A 22619-nucleotide genomic window follows, 5' to 3' on the forward strand; every position below is an offset into this window, starting at 1 on the left:
AACAATGGTGATTACTAAAGTTAGCAAACCCATCAAGAAGGCTACAGGAGTATTCTTCCTAGAAAGAGCCATTAAGCAGTTGTTAGCATCCTGCTTAGACAATGAATGACCATCAGTTAGTTCCAATATGATGAATGCAGAGAAATTATGGGCAAAGTTTAAACATATTGCCAATAAGATTTTGGAGAAGTATGTATGAAGTAAGTGGATTAATGATGGAAAAGATCCAAAGCAGTTTAATAACAAACTTCAGAAAATGTTGAGGAAGCAAAGATTAATATAATTTTCATTGTATGTGTTCCACAGCTTTGATAAATCACAGAAGTGATGTATTGCAACACATGAAGCTGCTGTATATTTTTAATTGTTCTTGTAGCAGCTTCACATTTTACAATATGCCATTTCTACAAAAGCAGAGGCTGTTGCACTCTCAGTTTGAAAAAGAACACACAAATGATGACATGTAAAAGTTAGTGGAAATTTGTGTGTCTATAAAAACATTGGTGCATGAAGCATACAAAGCTTTCACAATCATACCATAGCAAAAGATCTTGCTGAGAACCCAAGAAAATTCTGGATTGGTTGGTTGGTTTAAAAGACGGGGAAGGGACCAAACTGCTAGGTCATCGGTCCCTTGTTCAGAACAAAACAATGTCACAAGGGTGAGAATAAAACAAGCGAGACTGACAACACAAAACTGAGAGAAAGGAAAAAACCACAAGAATGATGGAAGGGCAACAAACACTTAAATGGACAAGAGGGGAGAAGAAAACCACAGACACGCAAAACACAGGTAGAAGGGATTAAAAGGACAAAACAGATTACCATGGCTGGCTGACCATGAGAATAAAAAGGTGAAGCCAGTCACTCTGCAACACATTAAAACCTCCACCCTAAAAGCACTAGGTTGGAGGACATAGAGGGACAAAGGACATGTGCTAAAACTTAGATCATATGATAAAACCCTGGAGTCTGGTGGGCAATGTGAACGATGCTCTCCACAGTCAGTTGACACAGATGGGTGGCTGGGCACATGGATTATTGGGATGTGGTGGATATCCACAATCTTGACATGTGATGCTGGAATTACAGCGGGAAAACATATGGCTGAACTTCCAGCACTTAAAACACTGCATCAGGGAAGGGATATATGGCTTGACATCACAGCGGTAGACCATCAACTTGACGTTCTCTGGTAAGGTATTACCCTTGAAGGCCAAGATGAAGGCACTGGTGGCAACGTGATTATCCCTTGAATCCTGATGGATGTGCCGCATGAAATGAACACCTTGTCACTAACTTGGCATGCAGCTCATTGTCAGACTGCAAAAGAAGGTCCCAGTGGAAGATAATACTCTGGACCATATTTAAGGTCTTATGTGGCGTGACGGTAACAGAAACATCCCCCAACTTGTTACAAGCCAGTAAAGTCCATGACTGGGCAGAGGATGCTGTTTTTATCAAGACTGACCCAGATCGCATTTTGGACAAGCCCTCCACCTCCACAAACTTGTCCTCTAAATGCACTACAAAAAACTGTGGCTTCATTGAAACAAAGGAGTCCCCATCAGTTCTCATACATACGAGGTACTGGGGTGAAAAAGGTTCGCTGTCATCGTTAGCCTGACGTTCCTTCCATGGTGTGGCCAGGGAGGGAAATGATATAGGGTTGTACTTTCTTATTGTACTGGGCCTTGGAACGCTTAGAGACTGCTGGTGTTTGATCACCAGCAAGTGATGACGCAGTATGCTTTATTGCGTGTCATCCACCCTGATGCTACACAATCCCACCAGGGGCCCTCCCCACGGGTGCCACCCAGCCACAGCAATGGCCACCCAGCAGGATGGCCACTGCTGGGAGTCCCGATGCCCCAGGATAATGGGCATCTACTCCTTGGCATATGTGAAGAGTTAACGGTGCAGGCATCAGCAGAGCGATCCCTGTGTTGTCAGGGGGCTACAACCAACAAGGTGCATTGCAGCCCCACCACAATGGACTGGCTACTGTGCTGGACATGAGGTGCAAAGAAGTCCATGGTCATCGTTGGCACAAAAAGTGACACCGCATAGTGCATGGTGGAAAACGCAACCAGGAAGGCATCCTCGGCCAAAAGATGGAGAATGAGCTGGACTGTAGCGCAAAGACGAGAAAGTGGGCTAAAGATCTCAAGGCATGATGGACATGATGCACCATGTAAGGCACCAATCCACAATTGACTCGCTGTTCGAGAAAATTTTGAAAAATGGATGTTAAACCCTACAGGGGACCATCACGGAAAGGCTGAAATGTGTGAGAGTCCTTTTAGTCACCTCTTATGACAGGCAGGAATACCTTGGGCCTATTCTAATCCTCGGACCCACAGGGGGGTGCTAACTGGATCAAAAATTTCTAGTCAGTCACTCACTGGCCAGTCTGGTGTGGCAATAGAAGACAGCGGAAGGAGAATCATACCAACATACCATCATTTGATTGTCCTACAGTCTCATATGGGGGACATAGTAATAGGCATCCCTCTCACAGAGAAGCAACAGAAAGAGTTGAAAACAAATAAGAATTCCAATTTGGTTTTACGGAGAGTACTCTATGGCACTGGTCCCTTAGTTATCTTTCATTTATCATGTATCTCTTGCCCAGCGTAGAGTCTCGAGCAACTCGAAATAATTGCACATGACTTTTGTATACAAGAAAGGTAAAAGAATGGATAACAAAATTACAAACCAATACCTTGACTTCAGTTTGCTGCAGAATTCTTGACCATATATTGAATGAACTTGACTGTAATAAATTTCCTTGAGACGGAAAAGCTTCGGTCCACAAATCAGCATGGATTTAGAAAGCATCATCTGTGCAAAACATTGCTTGTCATTTTCTCACATGATATCCCACAAACACTGGATACAGAGCAAAAGGCAGCTTGCATATTCCCAGATTTCCAGAAATTGTTTGACATGTCACCCCACTGCAGACTGCTAATGAAGGTCCAAACATACAGATTAGGTTCCCAGATATGTGAGTGGCTCAGAGACTTCTTAAATGATTAAACCCACCACATTGTGCTCAACAGTGAGTGTTCATCAGAGAAAAAGGTATTTCAGGAGTGCCCTATAGAAGTGCAATAGGACTGATCTTATTCTCTATATACATAAATGATCTGATGAACAGAATGAGTAGCAATCTGTGGCTGTTTGCTGATGACACTGTGGTCTATGGGAAAATGTCATCGTTGAGTGACTACAGGAGGATACAAGGTGACTAAGACAAAATTTCTAGTTGGCGTGATGAATAGCAGTATGCTCTAAATGCAGAAAAATGTAAGTTATTATAGATGAGTAGGAAAAACAATTCCATAGTGTTGAAAAACAACATTAGTAGTATGCTGCCTGACGTAGTCACATTGATTAAATTTCTAGGTGTAATGATGCAAAGCAATATGAAATGGAATAATAAGGACAGTAGTAGTGAAAGCAAATGGTTAACTTTGTTTTATTCGAAGAATTTTATGAAAGTGTGTCTTATGTATGAAGGAGAGCATATATAGAACACTAGTGCAGCCCATTACTGAGTACTGCTTTGGCGTTTGCAGTTTCTGCCATATCAGATTAAAGGAAGACAGTAAAGCAATTCAGAATTGTGCTGCTGGATTTGTTACTGGTAGGTTTCATCAATACACAAGTATTATGGAGATGCTTTGTGAACTCAAATGGGAATCCCTGGAGGGAAGATGACATTATTTTTGTGAAACACTATTGAGGAAACTTAGAGAACTGTCATTCGAAGCTGACTGGTGAATTATTCTACTCTCTTCAAACTATATTTTGCTTAGGGACCATGAAGATAAGAGAAATCAGGGCTTGTGTGGAGGCATGTAGGCAGTCATTTTTCCCTTGCTCTGTTTGTGAGTGGGATGGGGAAATAAATGACTAGTAGTGGTACAAGGTACCCTCCACCATACACTGTACAATTGTTTGCGGATTATGTATGTAGATGTAGAAACAAACTTATTATGGACATAGTATTCCTAAACAAAGGCCTGTTTGTGAAACACTTTCAATCAACAAAAGTTAATTCTGAATAGTTGTAGACTGTGACTTGGGCTCTATTTAAAATTCTGAGCCTCACATTAGAGAAGAAGTCCTGGTCCAAGTGAAACTAGAAGCGACACTTCAGTATGTATAATATAGATGTAGATGTAACCGTAAAAGTGAGCAGCATGTATAACCTCTCTAGGTAGTATTGGGGAGAGGGGAGACTCATGCCAAATGCTGTGCATTATCAGCTTAATAAATGCAGCTTCTTTGAGTCTGTCATTAAATAATGAAGACACATATTGAGTAAGGATATTTTAAACCCCACAGTGAAATGTGTGGATACAATGGCACACCCTGAAGTCCCTATAAAGCTGAAACAGCTGCAGTCATTCATGGTGAAAGTAAATTATTACAGTAAGTTTATATCTTAGGTGGCTCATATTCCATATCCATTGAACTACCAGAGTCAAAAATGTGTCAGATTTGCATAGTCAGAGGCATTCCAGAAATTATTTACATAGTTAAAGGAGTACCTCAGATCTGCTCCTTGCCTGACAACATTTACACCAGGAAAATGCTTCAGTATTAGTGGATACAGTATAGGTGTGGTTTTGTCTCAGAAAACACAAATGCCACAAAACAACCAATGCATTTGCCTCAAATACACTATCACCAGCTCAGTTAAATTGTTCTCAGGTGGAAAAGAAAGGTCTAAAGATAATTTTTGTGTCAGGAGGTTCCATATTTTCCTATATGGTACCAAACTTTGTATAATACGAGGGTAATCCCAAAAGTAAGGTTTCCTATTTTTTTATAAGTACATAGACCTGTTTATTTCTACAATGGTTTACATCAGTTTACAGCATGAACATTTAGCTATTTTACGACATAATCACCATTTCTGTCGATGCATTTTTGTAGACACTGAGGAAGTTTTTGTATGCCCATGTCATACCAGCTCGCCACCAAGCTGTTCAGAAAGTTATGAACCTCTTCTTTCACCTCGTCATCGGAGCTGAATTGCTGGGACCACAATTAACTCTGACAGATACTGTGAGACTCTGAATAAACTTAAATGGGCAATTCAGAACCAGAGAAGAGAAATGTTGACCAAGGGTGTACACATTCTCCATGACAATGCTCGCCCACATATCGCTTGGTAAACCATTGCTCTCCTGCAACAGTTTCAGTGGAACATAATCACCCACCCACCCTATAGTCCTGACTTGGCGGCCAGTGACTATCAGCTGTTCCCTATCACCCACCCACCCTATAGTCCTGACTTGGCGGCCAGTGACTATCAACTGTTCCCTGAGTTAAAAGAACATTTGGCCAGAAAGCGTTCAGCTCCGATGACGAGGTGATGAAAGAAGAGGTTCATAACTTTCTGAGAAACATGGCGGTGAGCTGGTATGACATGGGCATACAAAAACTGCCACAGAATCTACAAAAATGCATCGACAGAAATGGTGATTATGTCAAAAAGTAGCTAAATGTTCAAGCTGTAAACTGATGTAAACCATTGTAGAACTAAATAGGTCTATGTAGTTATAAAAAAATAGGAGACCTTACTTTTGGGATTACCCTCGTAAAACCCATAAGGCACTGATTGCATTGTTCAGCCTCTAACCAAAGCTAGTTGAGAAAATTGCACAACAGTTGCGAAGATGGGCCTTATTCCTGAGCAACTAAAATTTTGGTATTCACTAAAGGTCCATCTTATGGCATGCCAATGCCCTATTTTGCCTGTAAATGGATCTCGATGCCAATTTTGATGGGCACGATGCCTAGAGGAATTCACCACTACGGTGCACAAAATAGCCCGAAATATCGAACTATAGACCTTGATGATCTGCTTTGTGGCATATTGTCATCAGTTTGGTATGGGATGCTGGAGAACTTATCCAAGCATACAGTCACACCCTACAAAATGAATTTCTCTTTGCAACACCATCTTAATGCATCAGATGTCCTTTTGTTAGTTACCATGGAAATGAGATTCCAGGTCATCATTACATCCCCAATTTTATTTGTAATCATCCTGCTATTCCACCATTTGCACTGAAGTATGAGTATGATTAAGGTGATGACACCATGTCACACATAATGACCGAAAATCTACACTGAGAGAGACTAAATGGTTTGCGACTTCCATTCATGTCCACAATAAGAGTCATCCAGGCCCAAGCCAGAACAACCCTGGAAGGGAGTGCACATAGACTTTAACACAGAATTTAATGGTTCCAGGTGGCTCTTAGTAGCTAATTCACTTTGTAATTTCCTGTATGTAATGCACATGCAAGCAACAAATACATTCACAATGATCAGGCCACTGACAAACATATTTGCCATAGAGGAAGTACCCCAGACCTTGATATTGGATACTGACCCACATTTTACTACACCCAAGCTACAAAGATATTGCAAGCACAATGGATCGTCTTCCTAAGCACTGTCCCTTTCCACTCAGCATCAGATTCAGAGGAGGAGTGGTTGGCCAATATGCTTATGTTTCAGATAAGGAAAATCATGCTAGTGACCTCTTATGAGGAAGCCCTCACAAGTGCTGTTGTGAACAGTTTCACAAGCTATTAATCTTCTGTCTGTGGTAGACTGCCACAACAGTCAAACTGTGCTATGCCCTGAATGTGGTTCAGCTCCGATGTGCCCTTTGTACGGTCAACTGTTGTAGAAGTTTTGAGACACGTGCTTACTTATCATTTAGATGAGGTGAAACATACAGTCCATTTACTTGCAGCACTACTGTCACTCTCTCCTCAAACATTATCTTTTGCACAAAATCCAACAGATGGCATTTCAGTGTACAATAATTAACTTTGTTGTGAGTTTGAAGCTAGCACTTTCAGCAGTCATGCACAACATTTTGTAGTTTTCTGTAAATCTACCATATGTTGACTAAACATACAGTGCCTGATTTCTTTGTCAGTTCAGTGTCATCACTTCTGACAGAATTTCACCACAATTTATAGTGTGCTGTAAGCCCTCATATATAATGTTTTAACATTCGTTCTGTGGATACTGTCAATTCCACATTTTCATGCTTTGCTGCAAGGCAATGTTGCTAAAGACTACAGTAAATAGAGTAAATGTTGTAAAGAAGTACTCCACTTCTCCCAATTCCTGCATAAAACCTAGGGGAAAAAAAAAAAACATTTGGCTGACAAATGCTGAGCGTATTAGATGTATTCAGCAACAATCAGCATGGGTGAGGAGGCATCCACATAGGCTTGTGTGTAGTGGCCAAATGGTTAAACTAGTTGATTCCAGCAATGAACTATAAGAAGTAGAAAGTGTTAAGTGTTTGGGAATACAAATGGATTACAACCTTCATTGGAAACTCTCACCCTAGAATTAATCTGATGCCAGTTCTAGAATGTTCGGCCAAGACCTCTTAAAAACAATGGTACTGTCACAATTACTTCACAATAGATATATTTATTAATGGTCCTTGTTGATACTAACATATATCTTTTCTCAAAAAACGGTGCAAAGCACAGACTTAATACTAGGACCAAAAATAATCTCTACATAGACTTCAAGAGGCTAACATTAGAACAGGTAGGAGACAAATATGAATGCAGAACAGAACCCTGTGGCACTTAACATGACCCCAGTCAACTACAACCCTCTTCCCTGTTTGTGGACACCAGAGGACAACATTCTGTTCCTACTCTCCAAATATGAAGTTCACCATTGCTGAGATATTTCCCTAATCCCATTTTGTTCCAACTTATGCCAAAGTATTGTGTGGTCCACACAATCCAATCCTTTTGTTAAATCAAATATAATACCTACTTTCCTCAATCTATCACCTTGCCCTGCTAGTGCTGCAAACACAAAAGAATGTATGGAATTTTCAATATTATGAAAAGGATAGATTGCCACTCACCATATAGTGAAGATGTTGAGTCACAGAGGGGCACAACAAAAAGACTGCTAAAAAAGTAATTTTTTGGCCAAAAAGGCCTTCATCTGAAGTACTCTCTCTCTCTCTCTCTCTCTCTCTCTCTCTCACTGCCAATGTCAGAGACAGTTGTCATGTGTGCACAAGTTGTGCATACGTGAATACGTGTGTGTGTTTTTTTCCTTTTTGGCTAGTTTAGATGAAGACCTTTTGGCTGAAAGCTCATTTGTTTAGCAGTCTTTTTGGTGTGCCTGTCCGTGACTCAACATCTCCACTATATGGCGAATAGTAATATATCCTTTTCATAATACTGTCATTACTCTAGCCTGGATCTTTCATTGTTGGTACAGAATTTTCTATGGATACTCCCTCCCTAAAGCCAAACTGAGACTCTGACAGCAAATGACCAAGTTAAAAAAGATAGTAGCAATCTACATCTACATCTACATCTACATTTATACTCCGCAAGCCACCCAACGGTGTGTGGCGGAGGGCACTTTACGTGCCACTGTCATTACCTCCCTTTCCTGTTCCAGTCGCGTATGGTTCGCGGGAAGAACGACTGTCTGAAAGCCTCCGTACATGCTCAAATCTCTCTAATTTTACATTCGTGATCTCCTTGGGAGGTATAAGTAGGGGGAAGCAATATATTCGATACCTCATCCAGAAACGCACCCTCTCGAAACCTGACGAGCAAGCTACACCGTGATGCAGAGCGCCTCTCTTGCAAAGTCTGCCACTTGAGTTTGTTAAACATCTCCGTAACGCTATCACGGTTACCAAATAACCCTGTGACGAAACGCGCCGCTCTTCTTTGGATCTTCTCTATCTCCTCCGTCAACCCGATCTGGTACGGATCCCACACTGATGAGCAATACTCAAGTATAGGTTGAACGAGTGTTTTGTAAGCCACCTCCTTTGTTGATGGACTACATTTTCTAAGGACTCTCCCAATGAATCTCAACCTGGTACCTGCCTTACCAACAATTAATTTTATATGATCATTCCACTTCAAATCATTCCGCACGCGTACTCCCAGATATTTTACAGAAGTAACTGCTACCAGTGTTTGTTCTGCTATCATATAATCATACAATAAAGGATCGTTCTTTCTATGTATTCGCAATACATTACATTTGTCTATGCTAAGGGTCAGTTGCCACTCCCTGCACCAAGTGCCTATCTGCTGCAGATCTTCCTGCATTTCGCTACAATTTTCTAATGCTGCAACTCCTCTGTATACTACAGCATCATCCGTGAAAAGCCACATGGAACTTCCGACACTATCTACTAGGTCATTCATATATATTGTGAAAAGCAATGGTCCCATAACACTCCCCTGTGGCACGCCAGAGGTTACTTTAACGTCTGTAGACGTCTCTCCATTGAGAACAACATGCTGTGTTCTGTTTGCTGAAAACTCTTCAATCCAGCCACACAGCTGGTCTGATATTCCATAGGCTCTTACTTTGTTTATAAGGCGACAGTGCGGAACTGTATCGAACGCCTTCTGGAAGTTAAAGGAAATGGCATCTACCTGGAAACTTGTATCTAATATTTTTTGGCTCTCATGAACAAATAAAGCGAGTTGGGTTTCACACGATCGCTGTTTCCAGAATCCATGTTGATTCCTACAGAGTAGATTCTGGGTTTCCAGAAATGACATGATACACGAGCAAAAAACATGTTCTAAAATTCTACAACAGATCGATGTCAGAGATATAGGCCTATAGTTTTGCGCATTTGCTCTACGACCCTTCTTGAAAACTGGAACTACCTGTGCTCTTTTCCAATCATTTGGAACCTTCCATTCCTCTAGGGACTTGCGGTACACAGCTCTTATAAGTGGGGCAAGTTCATTCGCGCACTCTGTGTAGAATCGAATTGGTATCCCGTCAGGTCCAGTGGACTTTTCTCTGTTGAGTGATTTCAGTTGCTTTTCTATTCCTTGGATATTTATTTCGATGTCAGCCATGTTTTCGTTCGTGCGAGGATTTAGAGAAGGAAGTGCAGTGCGGTCTTCTTCTGTGAAACAGCTTTGGAAAAAGGTGTTTAGTATTTCAGCTTTACGCGTGTCATCCTCTGTTTCAATGCCATTATCATCCCAGAGTGTCTGGATATGCTGTTTCGACTCACTTTCTGATTTAACGTAAGACCAGAACTTCATAGGATTTTCTGTCAAGTCGGTACATAGAATTCTTTCGAATTCACTGAACGCTTCACGCATAGCCCTCCTTACGCTAACTTTGACATCGTTTAGCTTCTGTTTGTCTGAGAGCTTTTGGCTGCGTTTAAACTTAGAGTGAAGCTCTTTTTGCTTTTGCAGTAGTTTCCTAACTTTGTTGTTGTACCATGGTGGGTTTTTCCCATCCCTCACAGTTTTACTCGGCACGTACCTGTCTAAAACGCATTTTACGATTGCCTTGAACTTTTTCCATAAACACTCAACATTGTCAGTGTCGGAACAGAAATTTTCGTTTTGATCTGTTAGGTAGTCTGAAATCTGCCTTCTATTACTCTTGCTAAACAGATAAACCTTCCTCCCTTTTTTTATATTCCTACTAACTTCCATATTCAGGGATGCTGCAACGGCCTTATGATCACTGATTCCCTGTTCTGTACATACAGAGTCGAAAAGTTCGGGTCTGTTTGTTATCAGTAGGTCCAAGATGTTATCTCCACGAGTCGGTTCTCTGTTTAATTGCTCGAGGTAATTTTCGGATAGTGCACTCAGTATAATGTCACTCGATGCTCTGTCCCTATTACCCATCCTAAACATCTGAGTGTCCCAGTCTATATCTGGTAAATTGAAATCTCCACCTAAGACTATAACATGCTGAGAAAATTTATGTGAAATGTATTCCAAATTTTCTCTCAGTTGTTCTGCCACTAATGCTGCTGAGTCGGGAGGTCGGTAAAAGGAGCTAATTATTAACCTAGCTCGGTTGTTAAGTGTAACCTCCACCCATAATAATTCACAGGAGCTATCCACTTCTATTTCACTACAGGACAAACTACTACTAACAGCGACGAACACTCCACCACCGGTTGCATGCAATCTATCCTTTCTAAACACCTTCTGTACCTTTGTAAAAATTTCGGCAGAATTTATTTCTGGCTTCAACCAGCTTTCTGTACCTATAACGATTTCAGCTTCGGTGCTTTCTATCAGCGCTTGAAGTTCCGGTACTTTACCAACGCAGCTTCGACAGTTTACAATTACAATACCGATTGCTGCTTGGTCCCCGCATGTCCTGACTTTGCCCTGCACCCGTTGAGGCTGTTGCACTTTCTGTACTTGCCTAAGGCCATCTAACCTAAAAAACTGCCCAGCCCACGCCACACAACCCCTGCTACCCGTGTAGCCGCTTGTTGCGTGTAGTGGACTTCTGACCTATCCAGCGGAACTCGAAACCCCACCACCCTATGGCGCAAGTTGAGGAATCTGCAGCCCACACGGTCGCAGAACCGTCTCAGCCTCTGATTCAGACCCTCCACTCGGCTCTGTACCAAAGGTCTGCAGTCAGTCCTGTCGACGATGCTGCAGATGGTGAGCTCTGCTTTCATTCTGCTAGCGAGACTGGCAGTCTTCACCAATTCAGATAGCCGCCGGAAGGCAGAGAGGATTTCCTCAGATCCATAGCAACACACATCATTGGTGCCAACATGAGCGACCACCTGCAGATGTGTGCATCCTGTACCCTTCATGGCATCCGGAAGGACCCTTTCCACATCTGGAATGACTCCCCCCGGTATGCACACGGAGTGCACATTGGTTTTCTTCCCCTCTCTTGATGCCATATCCCTAAGGGGCCCCATTACGCGCCTGACGTTGGAGCTCCCAACTACCAGTAAGCCCACCCTCTGCGACCGCCCAGATCTTGCAGACTGAGGGGCAACCTCTGGAACAGGACAAGCAGCCATGTCAGGCTGAATATCAGTATCAGCCTGAGACAGAGCCTGAAACCGGTTCGTCAGACAAACTGGAGAGGCCTTCCGTTCAGCCCTCCGGAATGTCTTTCGCCCCCTGCCACACCTTGAGACGACCTCCCACTCTACCACAGGTGAGGGATCAGCCTCAATGAGGGCAGTATCCTGGGCAACCACAGTCGTAGTCCGATCGGGGGATGCGTGGGATGAGCTGGCCGTCCCCGACAAACCCCCATCTGGAACCCCACAGTGATGCCCATTGGCAACAGCCTCAAGCTGTGTGACCGAAGCCAACACTGCCTGAAGCTGGGAGCGAAGGGATGCCAACTCAGCCTGCATCCGAACATAGCAGTTGCAGTCCCTATCCATGCTAAAAACTGTTGTGCAAAGAACGTCAGAACTAATCTACAGAGAGCGCAAACAAATCGACACAAAATTTAAACGGTTATTAAAATACAAGATTGCCTAGTAAATGCAGTAATGCTGCTACTTGCGCACTGCTGACACACTGCTTGACGGCGGAAGGAGACTACGCGATTTTACACTATTCAGGTACTAAAACGCGAAGCTACAACTCTCAAATACTACAATACGCCCAAAATTTATGAATTAAACAATGCAAGTACCAAAAACACGTAAAGAAATTAAGAATTAAACTATGTAACAAATGAGTGAGCTAGGAGTATACGACTTGCTGCTGCAGCTGCTTATCCAACGACGGCAGGGAGCACACAGACTGTGACCAACTGACACTGGCCGTTCAAAACAAAAACAGAAGACAAACGAGTACGCAAATTTACACTATTCAGGTACTAAAACGCGATGCTACAACTCTCAAATACTATAATACGCCAGACATTTATGAATTAGACAATGCAAGTACCAAAAACACGCAAAGAAATTAAGAATTAAACTATGTAACAAATGAGTGAGCTAGGAGTATACGACTTGCTGCTGCAGCTGCTTATCCAACGACGGTAGGGAGCACACAGACTGTGACCAACCGACACTGGCCATTCAAAACAAAAACAGAAGACAACCGACTACGCGAATTTACACTATTCAGGTACCAAAACGCGATGATACAACTCTCAAATACTATAATACGCCCAAAATTTATGAATTAGACAATGCAAGTACCAAAAACACGCAAAGAAATTAAGAATTAATCTATGTAACAAATGAGTGAGCTAGGAGTATACGACTTGCTGCTGCAGCTGCTTATCCAACGACGGCAGGGAGCAATCTCACAGATAATGTATTCATTCAACAAGCAGAAGTTAGACACATGCTTATCCAGTGGTAAAAGGGCTGTCACATCATGATGCACAATTAGACACATTATATAACACAGGTCCACCTACAGTTTGGAAACACTCTCAGAAAACAATGAAGATTTTAAAGAAGGCTTAAAAAGTGTTGATTCAGGTGAAGTTTACAATGAATCTAATGTTAACTCTACATTCAACATATTTCTCGATGAGTCTGTATCCATTTTTGAAAGAACTTTTCCTAAAATGATAAATGTAATAATAGTGAGTGATCAAAGAAACCATGGATCAATACATTTATCAGTGTCTCTCCACAATGATAGAAGAAATTATAAAAAATAGTCAAATCAAGTAATGACCCAGAAGTACTTTCTTATTACAAACAATACTCTAACATATATAGAAAAGTTGTAAAAAATTTCAGGAGTATGCATATCTTGTTATATTGACAGATCACATAATAAAATTAAATCAATATGAAATATTGTTAGAAAAAAGACACAGAAAGAAGCTATAAAAGATTACATAATTTATGTTAAAGGTAATGGGATCACTGTAAAAGAAAATTTATGTGTAGTAGATATTTTTAATAATTACTTTTCAAAAACAGGTGAGAAAATTGGTGCAAATAGTTCAGATGGGAAAGCAAAACAGTACACTGGAGCAGCAGTACAGAGGACATTCAGTGAATTAAAAATTAAGCTCACATCCCCATATGAAATAAAGATGATCATCATGACTCTAAAAAGTAAAAGTTTATATGGCATGGATAATATCCCAAACATGGCACTAAACAGTTGTGGCCCATAATATGTAATGTCCTTAGCACTTGTTAATGCATCATTAAATCAGCCCATTTTCCTAGAAAGATTGAAATATGCCATGGTTAGGCCTCTCTATAAAAATGGTGACTTGACAGATGTCAATAACTACCACCCAGTGTCATACCTTACATCATATGTAATGTGCTGTGAATACATAGAAAGAAAGATGCTTTATCATTTAGCTACAATATAGCAGGTCAGCAACTGGAAGAAGTTAATTCTGTGAATTATCTGGGAGTAGGCATTAGGAGTGATTTAAAATGGAATTATCGTATAAAGTTGATCGTCAGTAAAGCGGATGCCAGACTGAGATTCATTGGAAGAATCCTAAGGAAATGCAATCTGAAAACAAAGGAAGTAGGTTACAGTACACTTGTTTGCCCACTGCTTGAATATTGCTCACCAGTGAGGGATCTGTATCAGATAGGGTTGATAGAAGAGATAGAGAAGATCCAACGGAGAGCAGCACCCTTTGTAACAGGATCATTTAGTAATTGCGAAAGCATTATGGAGATGATAGATAAACTCCAGTGGAAGACTCTGCAGGAGAAATGCTCAGTAGCTCAGTACGGGCTTTTGATGAAGTTTCAAGAACGTACCTTCACTGAGGAGTCAAGCAGTATATTGCTCCCTCCTATGCATATCTCGCGAAGAGACCATGAGGATAAAATCAGAGAGATTAGAGCCCACACAGAGGCATACTGACAATCTTTCTTTCCATGAACAATACAAGACTGGAATAGAAGGGAGAACTGATAGAGGTACTCAAAGTACCCTCCGCCACACACGGTCAGGTGGCTTGCGGAGTATGGATGTAGATGTAGATTTTCTAAAATTTTTGAGAAGGTAATGTCCACCAGGATTGTCACCCACCTGAATATTAATTGGATACTTAATCAATTACATTTTGGGTTTCAAAAGAGCTATTCTACTGGGCCAGCTCTTTGCACATTTATTGAGCACATAATAACCAATAGGCTATTTTCCTATGTTAAAAACATGATTTGGATTGTTGTTCAGAGTGATTATAAGATTCAAATTGCATTTATGGTCAATATTCTCACAAAAATCTCTTATTTTTATGTAATTAAACCTTAAAAATCATTAAATATCCAGATTTGGTCATGTAATCAAAAATGCTCTGTTACTGGCTGATTGCTCTGATGACGCCACAGACTAGGAGTAAGATGAATTTATACATGTGTTACAGGACTGTTAGCCATAGTTAATAGGTTTTTACATGCTTTTTCTACAAACAGTTTAGCTATTTAGTGCTTGAAAATTTATTTACAGCTTTTAAGTAACAATAGAAAGGAATTATGTGAAGGCTGATAATGGAAATCTTATGAAAAGCGTTTAGAGCAATGATATGTGCAAGTAAAGATATTGTTTTCCCCACTCCCTGCAACATCATTAAACCCATTCAAAACTAAGCAATTGTGGAACTTTTGCAAATGCGTTCATATCTTATATCTAGAGTATTGACTGTCAGTCATGATGTACAACCCAAAGCACAATAAAATTATTCTTGGCAAATGTTAGTGCTGATTTCTGCTCCAGAATATACTCAGCAGAGGAAGAGTGAGAAGTATGGACTCTGTGGTGCAACACTTATAACTACAGATAATAAGAATGTGGCTTGAGTCCTGGAAAGGTCACACATTTTTACACAAAATAGGAAAACAGCTCTAGGAAGAACTCATTGTAGCAGTTGTTTTGATGGTGAGCTGTATTGTATGTAGGTTCACATTAATCTTAGTCTGAGAAATGGACAAGTGAGGATAAATGCACGTTCTTTGTTTACAAACAATTACCTTTTTTAGAATGCACTGCTAGTAGTGAAGATATCACCATACTCCCGCAGTACAATGACGTGTAGGATGATGTGGTTTTGTATGAGGAGAAATATAAAGCAGGTACAACATGAAGGTAACACAAACATAAGTGCTGTGTTTTTTGTGAGTATAAACTAATGTCAGTGTCTAAAACAGATTTAACTTCATCTTACGTATGCAGGTAACAAAATATAAAGTATGCACAACATGCAGGTAGCACAGACGTATGTGCTGTGTTGTTTGTGAGTGTAAACTAACATCAGAGTCTGAAGCAGACTTAACTTCATCTTATGTAAGATGATGAAATTTCAAAAGCTTAAACAATAAGGATCGTAGCTGGACAGTATGAAGATTAAAAAAAAAATTGTTTCTAATAAAGTAAAAAGTGTGTAGTCACATTAACTAGAAAATATCTTTTGAACATGATGTGTGTGATCACTCCCCCCTTTTGCAAATGTAAGCACATGTACACGCCAAGGAAATCACAATAATACTCTGTTTCTAATTGGTATAGTGAAGTTTTGTAATTGTGACTTGGTTTTCATATGAAAGTAGTGTCGACTTGTTTTATAAAGGTTAAAATACTAATGCACACCAGATTCAAATGAGGGACCTCTGAATATCATATTTCACTATTCGACAGTCTACTGCTCTACCAGCTGAGCTAACAATGATGTGTGAAGGAAGCAGCTATAATGATAATTTTTACTAACACTTTAATTTCATCAACTGATGCTATCCTTCTTTGTAACAATGGGAAAGTGTATCTCTGAGGTAAATTACTGTTAACTTCATAGTGAAAGGCTTTTTAGTTAAGTAAGAGTACTTCGGCATCGATGTGGTGGTATTTTGCCAGTACAGTGCAATCAATTTTTATGCACCTTCTCATTCTCTGAAACACTTAACAACAATTTTTCTAGAGTTTTTATGGATGTGTTTGTACTGTGGGGTATTACACACCATTTGCAATCCATTTTCTGAAACGTAAATTCCAAAACAAGACATCACTGTGAATAAGCTTTATGACAGTAGGAGTAGTGAGCTAGCCAGTGACGTGACAGGCATCACATGACTCGAATGGAGCATTTTAGAGGGCTTTAAAATTATTTGAATTTCATTTCTGCTTTTATAAAAGAATATGGAAATTCAAGAAGGAAAAAAAAGCATGTTATGAGCATAAAATAACATAATTAACCATTTAAGACGATTTCCAGAAAACAAACACATTTGATTGTGTCAGTCATCATGTCCTATTAGAGAAGTTAAGTTATTATGGAATATGAGGTTCACCAGATGACTGATTTAGTTCTTATTTAAGAAACAGAATGTGGAAAGTTACACTACTGGCCATTAATATTGCTACACCACGAAGATGACATGCTACAGACATGAAATTTAACCGACAGGAAGAAGATGCTGTGATATGCAAATGATTAGCTTTTCAGAGCATTCACACAAGGTTGGCACTGGTGGCGACACCTACAACGTGCTGACATGAGGAACGTTTCCAACCAATTTCTCATACACAAACAGAAGTTGACCGATGTTGCCTGGTGAAACGTTGTTGTGATGCCTCATGTAAGGAGGAGAAATGCGTACCATCACGTTTCCAACTTCAATAAAGGTCGGATTGTAGCCTAACGCGATTGCAGTTTATCGTATTGCGACACTGCTGCTCGCATTGTTCGAGATCCAATGACTGTTAGCAGAATATGGAATCGGTGGGTTCAGGAGGGTAATATGGAACACCATGTTGGATCCCAACAGCCTCGTATCACTAGCAGTCGAGATGACAGGCATCTTATCCACATGGCTTTAACGGATCGTGCAGCCATGTCTCAATCCCTGAGTCAACAGATGGGGACGTTTGCAAGACAACAACCATCTGCACGAACAGTTCGACGACGTTTGCAGCAGCACGGACTATCAGCTCGGAGACTGTGGCTGTGGTTACCCTTGACACTGCATCACAGACAGGAGCACCTGTGATGGTGTACTCAATGATGAACCTGGGTGCACGAATGGCAAAACGTCATTCTTTCGGATGAATCCAGGGTCTGTTTACAGCATCATGATGGTCGCATCCATATTTGGTGACATCGCAGTGAACGCCCATTGGAAGTGTGTATACGTCATCGCCATATTGGCGTATCACCTGGCGTGATGGTATGGGGTGCCATTGGTTACACGTCCCGGTCACCTCTTGTTCGCATTGACAGCACTTTGAACAGTGGATGTTACATTTCAGATGTGTTACAACCCATGGCTCTACCCTTCATTCGATCCCTGCGAAACCCTACATTTCAGCAGGATAATGCACGACCGCATGTTGCAGGTCCTATACGGGCTTTTCTGGATACAGAAAATGTTCAACTGCTGCCCTGGCCAGCACATTCTACAAATCTCTCACCAATTGAAAACGTTTGGTCAATGGTGGCCAAGCAACTGGCTCATCACAATACGCCAGTCGCTACACTTGATGAACTGTGGTATCGTGTTGAAGCTGTATGGGCAGCTGTACCTGTACACACCATCCAAGCTCTGTTTGACTCAATGCCCAGGCGTATGAAGGCCGTTATTACGGCCAGAGGTGGTTGTTCTGGGTACTGATTTCTCAGGAAATTGCGTGAAAATGTAACAACATGTCAGTTCTAGTGTAATATATTTGTCCAATGAATACCTGTTTATCATCTGCATTTCTTTTTGGTGTAGCAATTTTAATGGCCAGTAGTGTACCTTAGACTATCTTAGACTATTTGAGTAATACAAAGAGGGACATCACATCATCAGCATGGGAAGAAATGACAATGGGAATCTGACAGTGTTTGATTATTGACGTACTACTGTATTCGCTTTATGTTAATGATCTGCCATTTTATTTGAATCAGTAGGTAGAAATAGGACTATTTGCAGATGATACAAACATTGTTGTGTAGCACAGCAAAGAGGCATCAACAGAGAAGATAGTAAATTATGTTTTTGTGAAAGTTGCTGAGTGGTTTTGCACAAAAACTTTGGAAAAAAAACACAGTTCACCCACTTTCGTTCTGTCAAAAATATGCCACTTCCTATTAATATAGTATACCAACAAAAAATAATTAACATGGTACAAAATTGTAAGTTTTTAGGTATGCATTTTGATGAAAACTTAAACTAGAAAAACCATTTGGCAGACTTGCTAAAATGTTTAGATTCAGCTACTTTTTCCATAAGAATAATTGCCAACTTTGGGGCTACGGCAGTCAGAAAGTGAACATATTTTGAGTATTTTCATTCACTGATGTTGTATGGAATAATATTCTGGGATAAACCCTCACTTATGCAAAAAGTATTCATTGCGTAAATGAAAATAATTAGGATTATGTGTGGATTTCTATTACATACATATTGGTGATACCTCTTTAAGCAGATGGGAATATTAACTACAGCCTCACAGTACATTTATTCATTTATGAAATTTGTTATCAACAATCCATTTAAGTTTCAGAGTAGCAGAGGTAGTACAAGTAAAACACCAGAAGGAAAAAAGATCTGCATTGCCCTTTAAAGAATCTAACTATGGTACAAATGGGGTGCAATATGCAGCTATAAAACTCTTTGACAATCTATCCACAGAAATAAAATGTCTCATAGATAACATTTTCAAATGTATATTTAAAAAAAACTGAACATAAATGCATGTGCTAGCCAAGCCTACAGATTGTGCTGCTGTATTTGATCACAAATGTGCAATGTTCTCAATATGTTGCATGTGTCAGTCCTGGTCAGAACAGTGTTCTGTGTAGTTGTGAGTGCATTATGTCCGACGTAAGCAAGTTCGAACATGAGAAAATTGTTGGTGTTTGTGTGGTGCTTGCTTCCATAACCATGGTAGCCAAAATGGTTGGTGTTTCAAGAAACAACCTATCAAAGATTTATACCGCATACAGGGAAAGTGGAAAAACATCAACCACCAAGTCACAACATGATCAAAATGGCTCTGAGCACTATGCAACTTAACTTCTGAGGTCATCAGTCACCTAGAACTTAGAACTAATTAAACCTAACTAACCTAAGGACATCACACACATCCATGCCTGAGGCAGGATTCGAACCTGCGACCGTAGCGGTCGCCCGGTTCCAGACTGTAGCGCCTAGAACTGCACGGCCACTCTGGCCGGCACAACATGGTCAAAAGTGTTGATTGAGTGACTGTAACAGAAGGTCATTGAAGAGAACTGTGATGACAAATAAGAAGACAACAGCTGCAAAAGTAAAGTCACTGTATAACTGAATGCCACACTTACAAACTCTGTCAGCACCAAAACTACATGAAGGGAGCTCCAGAAGCTGGGAATTGCAGGATAAGCTGGAATTCTAAAGGCGCTCATCAGTGAAGCAAATGCCCATGGCAGGAAAACATGGTGCTGAATCCATAAAAACTGGACTACGGAACAATGGAAGAAAGTCATTCTGTTGTATGAGTCTTGTTGGGGCCTGTTTCCAACTTCTGGCTGAGTTTATCATCCCAAGAGTGAAACATGGCAGGGGTTCAGTGATGATTTGGATAGCCATATCATGGCATTCCATGGGACCCAAGGTTACTCTGCAAGGTCGCATTACTGCCAAGGATTGTGTGACTTCTTCTCCTCTTTAAGAAACAGAAGAATGGCCAGTCATCAGATCTCACTATTAATGAGCCTTTGTGGTCTGCTTTGGAGAGAAGGGTGCACGATTGGTATCCACCTCCACTATTGTTACCTGAACTTGCCACTATTTTGCGAGAAGGATGGTATAAGATTCGCTTGAAAACCATAAAACACCTGTATTTATGCATTACAAGATGACTGGAAGCTGTTGTGAATGCCAACAGTTTTTCTGCAACATATTAGCCATGTTAATGTATTGTGTTTTTGGTGCTTGTGTTTTTTTGTCCACACCCTTAAACTGTCCTATTTTTGTTCTGTTGACATGTTCCACATCATAAATTTTATCATGAATTTAACTGATTAAGCAAGTAACTAACTAACTGACTAACTATCTAATGTGTACTGAGACTACTCTCCTACAGACAGTGCTTTCTCAAATTTTTTTCAAAACACTAGCAGTAGATAAACTTGCTGGTAATTATCTACATTATCTCTTACATCATTTTTATAAAGTTGTTTCACTAACAAGTATATCAGTCTGTTAGGAAACTGACCACACCTGAAAGACTCATTGCACAGCTGACTTAAGAACAGATAAAAATACACATAGCAACAGACTTATAATTACAATAGTATAAATAAAGTAACACACCTGCAATAGTTATAACATTCTGGTTCAGTTTCTCTTGTATTAATCTGGCATTATCTCCTTTCAAAATCCCATACTCATTCAAGGTTTTTTTCACACGGTCTAGCAAGGTAACTCCTGGTGCACCTCGTATAAGGCAGTACACAGTAGCCTAACACAAGGAAAATGTATTCCATATAGTTTAATTACTAGTTCATTTATATGATATACGAAGACTGCTAAGTGTAATTACTACTAATTTTTGTATATGACCAACCGTTGTGTTCAGGAGCAGTTCCTCCAGAATAAATGCTCCAACAAAACCAGTGACTCCAGTCAGGAGCACTTTATCACGTCTCCAGTTAGTACCTGAAAGCTGGAAAGATCTCCAGAAGGCCCTAAGCCTTATGTCCATTCTTGAAAAAGAAAAGTGAATTTTTGTAAGTAAATAAAATGTGTTCTACATATGGATATCTTGTGACATTCATTCTGTGCATGCGCAAAATCAAAATACATTGCTGGTCATGTACAATGGAACCAGTTTAAATAAAAAACAAAACAAAAAGTACAGCATACATATAACTGACATAACACTGCAGTTTAACAAAAAGAAAATGAGTGAAAAGATTACAGTCAGGCTCTAATAAGAAATATGATCATCCAAATAGAGGGTGGTCAGAAACAATCTGGAAAGCTTGCAAGGATGTTGCAGGGTAGGTTGTGCAGAGAAATAATTTTTAAGAAAAAAATTCGACACACTGCACTGTTTCTTTATTAATTAGCACTGAAGTTAGCCAATCAGACCACTGCATACACAAATTCAAGTGGCCCACCAGACATTGTCACCAACGTGTTTTTGTTTGGTTTCCTAAAACTGAACAAGAGAGTGTTACAAAATCTGGATATGGCATGGCAATAACCTGACCCAAATACTGAGCAGTCTTGTGTGCATCATCTATGCTATGAGAACAACTGACACTAAATTTCAGTGTTAATATGCTAATTAACTTGGAAATAACACAACACATGGAATTTTTTTCTTAACAATTATTTCTCTGCACAACATAGTCTTCACCACCATTTCAAGCTTTGCAAACTGTTTCTAACCGCCTTTTATATCCAATACTAATAGTAAATACCATTAATTAATTCACTTATATTCAATAACAATTTACAGTTTCTGTATTGCTTAGTGATCAGGGGCACAAGCTCAACTGAACAATGATGAAGATCAACTGCATGTGCTCAATATAGTTAAGGGTCAGAAACATTGCCACACATTCATTTCCTTTACAGTATCCAGCAAGAACTGGCTGACTTCATATGCTAAATGTTAAGAGGTATTATCATTCTGGAGGATGATTTCTCCCACTTAGTCTTGGCAAATCACCTAACATTACAATCAAAAGTACCTCTATGCCCCAGAACAACAATGAGGAAGACATGGATGTATATGCATATTTGAAAAGAGATACCACAAGGCAACACTCTTGAATCCCCAAATTCATCCCTTCCAATGTTTTTGATTGGATGATAATAGATTCCCCAT

At 40.2% G+C, this 22619-nt stretch overlaps 1 protein-coding gene across 3 annotated transcripts in view; it reads right to left on the minus strand.

Annotated features, from left to right (window-relative positions):
* The window catches only part of LOC124721554 (glycine betaine reductase ATRR-like), a 314803-nt gene that overhangs the window by 81434 nt on the left and 210750 nt on the right, over positions 1-22619 (minus strand). For all 3 annotated transcript variants that reach the window (XM_047246588.1, XM_047246590.1, XM_047246589.1), the window contains exons 13-14: positions 21348-21486; positions 21095-21242 (exon numbers count right to left, since the gene is read on the minus strand). In XM_047246588.1, coding sequence (XP_047102544.1) covers positions 21095-21242; positions 21348-21486 — 287 coding nt within the window. The remainder of the gene's footprint in view (positions 1-21094; positions 21243-21347; positions 21487-22619) is intronic.

Source organism: Schistocerca piceifrons, chromosome X, assembly GCF_021461385.2.
Source record: "Schistocerca piceifrons isolate TAMUIC-IGC-003096 chromosome X, iqSchPice1.1, whole genome shotgun sequence".
In the NCBI taxonomy this organism is placed as follows: domain Eukaryota; kingdom Metazoa; phylum Arthropoda; class Insecta; order Orthoptera; family Acrididae; genus Schistocerca; species Schistocerca piceifrons.